Source organism: Patiria miniata, unplaced genomic scaffold, assembly GCF_015706575.1.
Source record: "Patiria miniata isolate m_02_andy unplaced genomic scaffold, ASM1570657v1 HiC_scaffold_22, whole genome shotgun sequence".
Taxonomy (NCBI): domain Eukaryota; kingdom Metazoa; phylum Echinodermata; class Asteroidea; order Valvatida; family Asterinidae; genus Patiria; species Patiria miniata.
The window spans coordinates 17,739,982-17,746,229 of NW_024037061.1; the positions used below are offsets into that span (position 1 = coordinate 17,739,982).

Sequence of the window (6,248 nt, forward strand, 5' to 3'; positions counted from 1 at the left end):
ATCACCTACAGTCAAAGAAGAGCTGTATCAAGTTACATAAACAGTCGCAGCCAGTCACCCTGGCTGGGAGCTCTTAACTGTTGAAAATGGTCACTTGATTGATTTTGACTGCAAAAACAACCTGGCACAGAATTTATGTTTGCTTAGGACAATGTAGGGTTAATTTGAATGAATGTTACAGTGATGGCAACGCATTATGCAAAAGTATGTATGCATTTACTGCATGGGAAAGGGCTGAGGGCCACTCAAAATTCAACATCACAAAATCATTGGCAGATCCAGGGAAGGGGGAGGGGCCAACGGGGGCCACCCTCCCCCCCCCCCCCCTCAACAGTTTGGGTTTTTTTAATTGGAGGAATGAAGACACCTTTTTTTCCTAATATTCAGGAAATAAATAAAAATGTTGGGTATCTCTCTCACAAGCCATGAGCTGCACATACCTTTTAGTTTTGTTATTACTAAGTGGAAATAGAATGTGGAAATAGTGCATGATATTTTATCCCTAATCCCCTTCCCCTTTAAAAAAAAAAATAAAAATAGTCGAGCCCTTTTTGCCCCCCCCCTCCCCCTTTGAAAATTTGGTTCTGGATCTGCCTTTTCACAAAATAAGGTCTATAGACACCCGTCACTGACTTCTTGTATGACGGCATATAATTTTCATATTTATAACATATTTTGGTAAACGTTATTGTTGCTCCAATAGCCCTTGGTGAATTTGTATGTAATTCAAAGGGGTCACTATAAACAGTTGAACATTTTTGAGAGCAGAATAATAATACATTTACTTTGACGTTTAATTTTGCAGAAACTTGAAGTGTTTAAAATTTTGAGTACATGTATAACATTTGTTCAAACTTTGTTGATCATCATTGAGCTTAAAGTCTGACTTTTTAAGAATTAAGATATTCACATTTCTGGATTCTGCAGAACAAGAGATTTCTAATGGTATATAACATTTGGGGGCGCTGAGTTTAGTAACGGAAATATAGACCACCAACTTACTTGAAGTGGTCAAACTGATCCTTGAGAAAATGGCATTTACTAAAAATCTTGCAGTTGTGTTACAGTGAATGCACAGTCAACTCATAAAAAATGGGACGAAAAAGGTTTTAAAGACGTCTGACAGAACAAAACCAATTGGAGACAGGTAGCACAGGACTTACAGATTGAGGTTCACCTGAAAACAACAATTCGACCACCCTTTCAAATTTTGGCTTTGCCCCACTGTACTGCAAAATGGCAATTTCCAACTTTAAGCTCATTTCATGGTGACAGGTAACACTTGGCGTTGTAGTGGTTGGTTGTAATAAACACTATCTCTTTCCTGGTTTGATTACATGTAGGTGTTGCTTGCTGGGTCGCCTGCACTAGCTTTCAGTATCTACGGTGTGACTGCCGTCTTGTGTGCGATTGCCTGCATGCTTCTACCCATCGAGACAAAAGGACGACAGTTGCTGGTAAGTGGGTTGAGTCAGGTTGGGTTGGCCGGGCTGGTTGGCTGGGCTGGGCTGGGTTAAGTGTTAATGGACCGATCCAGTAAGCACCGCCCCATGGTGTACTGACCAATCACAGCCGTGATTTATGTCCGACGTGCGTGCACAGAAGTCCGACATGCGTGCATGCGCGTATGTTGCGCGCGGCAGGAAAATGCAGCGTGGCATTGGAGAGGAGCACGTGGTAATTTGCCCACGTGCGCAGTTGGCGGGGCTTACTGGATCGGTCCATTGGGCTGGGCTGGGCTGGGATGGGTTCCAGAGCTGCCAACATTTTGCATCTTGCAATCAGGGAGATTTTTTCCACAATCAGGGAGATTTTTAAATTTGTTCATCAGAACATGGAAAGATTGGTTTATTTTCAGGGAACTTTCTGCAGAATCAGGGAGAGTTGGCAGCTCTGGTTAAGGGTTGGGTTGTTTTAGGCTAGGTTGTGCTGTGTTGGGTTGGGTTGGGTTGGGCTGGGCTGGGTTTTGCTGTGTTGGGTTGGGTTGGGTTGGGCTGGGCTGGGTTTTGCTGTGTTGGGTTGGGTTGGGTTGGGTTGGGTTGGGTTGGGTTGGGCTGGGCTGGGTCGTGCTGTGTTGGGTTGGGTTGGGTTGGGCTGCGTTGGGCTGGGCTGGGTTTTGCTGTGTTGGGCTGGGCAGGGCTGGTCTTGGCTGGGAATGCAGGGCTGGTCTGGGCTGGGCTTGGCTTGTTTGGACTGGACTGGACTTGGCTTTGCTGGGCTTTGCTTGGCTTGGCTTCGCTGGGCTGGATGTACTGGGCTGCACCTAACTGTACAAGTAATTTGTTGGATCAGTATAGCCTTACCCTTTGCAGGGCTTGAATTGGGTAGGATGTTTTAATTTTGGTTGGCCAGGGTCTGACTCTGTGAGGTATTGTAGGATATGGTTTGGGGTTGGTTTAGTTTGAGTGGAAAGAAGACCATTGAGCTAGACTGTGTTAGTTTAATTCCGTTTAGACTGTTGGCAAAAAGTACTGTTTTCCACATGTACATGTATCTTGATGAGTACTAAGTTTTACATATCTGTTGTCCAACTAAGCAAGTTATTTGCTTTTTGCTTTCAGACTTCTGTTCAACAATTGAAGGAAGATCTTCACAGACAGAAATGAAATTAAACTGCATATGGGCTTTGGCCCAGTCTGAAGCTCATTGGAATCAACATGAACAGTTAAGGCACATGAGCAATAGATACGTGAGTATTCATCGCAGAAGATTGCAAGGTTAGGGGGTTTGGGATTTATAAATAACACACTTATTCATTGAACGCTGCCATCATTTCAATGTGCAGTAGTATACATGTATAGGCTCCGTGCACAAGTACCCCCTTAATGGTTGCAAAGAGGGAGTTGGGGGGGGGGGGGACATTTCAAACTCATTGCCAATTGGTCCGGATGCTCAGTAGTAGGTTTGTACACGTTAAAAAAAAGTCGGGTGTGAACAAGTACGCGCACGCAAGTATGCAGCTCTCGAAAGTGGCCAGAAATCACCATAATTTTTTTGACCTAATTAGATTTTGAAGCACCAACTTTGTCATTGTTTGTGAAGTAAAGTTTGGACTAAAATACAAAGTTTGAATAATGTTGAAAACAATGGGAACTGCTGGATTTAACAAAAACTAATGCCCCTTTAATCACACTGAGATTTCTGTTATTAGTTGTTTTAAAATTCTAACCCAAAAAGTTTGTAAATTTTGACGAAATGCACTCTATTTTATAAATAAACAAAATACAAAAAAAAAAGTTGGGTAAGAGTTTAGATACTATTTAATGTAGTGGGTGGAACGTCATAATATATTTCAAATATAGGCATTAATTTCTTGCAATCGTTAAGTCGACCGATGTTTGGCATAACATCAAGTGGATATATAATATCAAGTGGATATTTTCTATGAAAGTTCAACAATTCGTATTTGTCAAAAATGCTTGTTTTCTATGATAGCACTTATGGACAGATTATTACTAGACAACACTTGTAGCAAGTATGGACTGTTAAGTTTCAAAGTGGTGACTTTGAGTTAATATGTTTGACGATGGCGCACTGTTGTTTGAATGGCTTATGTTGCCCACACTTAGGCCAAAAGAAAAAATATTCGGTCTCTGGTCAGACCAAAGTTCCAGAATTTTTTTTGGCTTTTTTTTTTTTTTTAAGCTTGGATTGTACAGACAAGGTGGGGTATTTTTTTGTTTTTTTGGTGTCCTCATGTACATTGGTGTCCTCCATAATTTGCCTTGGTGCTCTCGATCATTTGCCTTGGTGCAATTTCCCATTCCTTGGTGCTCTTTGGTAAAAAAAAATTGAGGAGGTGCGGCAATAGAGGGCGCTGTTGGAGCTACCACGGAACGTTTTGGAAAAAAAAAAATTGACGCGCATGATTAAAATCAACGCGCGCGCTGACCAGAGACCAACTTATTCTTTTTTTGGCCTTATTTGTGTTGATATATTAAACCCACATAAGGGTTCTTGTAAGATTTTTGTAAAATTTTTTTTTTACTAACTGAATAAGATGTGAAGTGTATGTACATGTATATTGGTTGCTGGTATATTAACAAACAATTTTGTTGTACAATTCCTTAAAATGTTGAGGCTGCAGAACTGCTATCAATTTGAATCAGGGTTTTATTTGATACCTTTGCCTTTCATGTTTTCTGGGGGAAAAACTATCTCAGCATTTACTGTCTGTGGTTATGATGTGAATGTCAATAAGTTACAAGTAGATTGCTAGATTATTTTCTCGTGGATCAAGTCAGCCTGATATAAACTAATATTAATAATAATATTGGATGGCTTTTTTGGGAGGAGGGTGACACAAGAATATTATGCACCCGCTATAACAAAATATTGTTATAAAATCGTGCAATATATTCTTGTATCCCCCTCAAACCCATCCAATATTATACAAATGTATTCTTGTCATCTTTTATCTAGCAGACAAAATATTTTTTTTTGTCTACCAAATGTGACCATATAAGAGCAGTGAATTTTTCAGTCAACTTAAGTTACACTTTGATACTGATATTCTTTTTCTTTTATATACTGGGACGTTTTATCAAAGGTCTTTCATTGAAAACAGGCTGTTGTAACATTTCTTCTAAAAAGGCTCATAATTTTGGGGGGATCATCTGGAAATTAGTAGCCAGTTTATCCCCTGTTCTCATAGTTTGTCTGATTTCTTTAAGAATGAGCATGTATTCATGACAACATGTTTCTGTGATATATTTTAAAATAAAGTCGAGAAAAAAATGGTAGAAAAACAATTCACATACTTAGAACATAATCAGGTTTGATCCATATGACGCTACATGTATAGATGAATCCAGGTACATAGTCACTGTACACGCATGAGGCCCCCTTTAATGGAGACACGTACAATAGCTAGCACAACAGTTTTGCCATTGAAGGGGGCCTTCGTGATGGAGGTGATAACGTGCTCGGATTGATCTATATTTGGGTGTAAGTTCGACAAAATTAAAGCACAAATGTATATTGAGTAAAGTCTTTCAGCATTGCCATTTGCCTGCTTTAACAGGTGCGAAGACAGTACTTAAAATGATATTCATTAGGCTCAAAGCATTACAGTATAAAGGTATTATTTTGTATTGAACTGGTTGATGCTGTGGAAATCCCAATGAAAGCACAACACAAAACTGCCAATAGAAAAAAAACCTAATGGGCAATTCCACGGTTACTCACGTTACATTTTTGATGTACTTTTGAGTTTCCTTGGGCTGTAATTACCTTATTGAAAAAAATTTAATAACTGTTATCCCCATTACATTTTTGTAACGTGAGTAACCGATTTTGTGTGTCTTGTTTATCATACATAACACATTTTTCTGGATGTCATCTTTGGTGCTTAGGTAGGTCTAGGTCTACTCTATTTACCATGGGGATAACAGTTATTAAACCTTTTCTGTAAGGTAATTACAGCCCAAGGAAACTCAAAAGTACATCAAAAATGTAACGTGAGTAACCGTGGAATTGCCCTAATGCATATGGGAACTAAATTATGTATGTGGATTTTCTATAAAGGGTCCAAAGTGTGACATTTTCCTGTCCCTGTTGCCTCTGTACTGTGCAATTTGCCATTCAAGCATCATTAGAGAATGATCTTCAAACTTTTTGTCATTCGTTGGATAGGTCCTCTGCTTCATGTAATCACATGAGGTAGAATACATTAAGAAGTGCATCCGGCATTACAAAATCATGTCAGATGTAACAGGGACGAAAAAGGGACCCCACATTTTAGAGAATGACCCACAGTTAAATCACTGCCTTCATGTTGTATACATTTCATTATAAATGGCCTGAAATTGTTACAGCTGAAATCAGTTATATGCATATGTAAGTATTCACAAATATTTACCAGAATACAGGAATAAAATGTATACATTTCATTATAAATGGCCTGAAATTGTAAAAGCTGAGATCAGTTTTATACATTCAGGCATTCACAAATATTTTCCAGAATACCGGAGAAAAATGTATACATTTCAGTATAAATGGCCTGAAATTGTAAAAGCTGAAATCAGTTTTATGCACACTATCAGTATTCACAAATATTTTCCAGAATACCAGAGTAAATGTTAACATTTCATTATAAATGGCCTGAAATTGTAAAAGCTGAAATCAGTTTTATACATTTAAGTATTCACAAATATTTTCCAGAATACCGGTGTAAAATATATCAAAAAATGTCAGGTTTTTGTTGTCACTCTGTGTGACGTATTCCAAAGTAATACCAACAAGAGATC

At 38.8% G+C, this 6,248-nt stretch overlaps 1 protein-coding gene across 2 annotated transcripts in view; it reads left to right on the forward strand.

Annotated features, from left to right (window-relative positions):
• The window catches only part of LOC119730292 (synaptic vesicle 2-related protein-like), a 49,581-nt gene extending 45,937 nt beyond the window's left edge, over nucleotides 1–3,644 (forward strand). Inside the window, exons 17-18 of one of the 2 annotated variants that reach the window (XM_038203110.1) lie at nucleotides 1,344–1,457; nucleotides 2,562–3,643. In XM_038203110.1, coding sequence (XP_038059038.1) covers nucleotides 1,344–1,457; nucleotides 2,562–2,606 — 159 coding nt within the window. In that variant the 3' untranslated portion in view covers nucleotides 2,607–3,643. Of the gene's footprint in view, nucleotides 1–1,343; nucleotides 1,458–2,561 lie in introns of both variants that reach the window. The other variant, XM_038203111.1, reaches the window with a different exon arrangement.
• The last annotated feature ends 2,604 nt before the right edge of the window (nucleotides 3,645–6,248 follow it).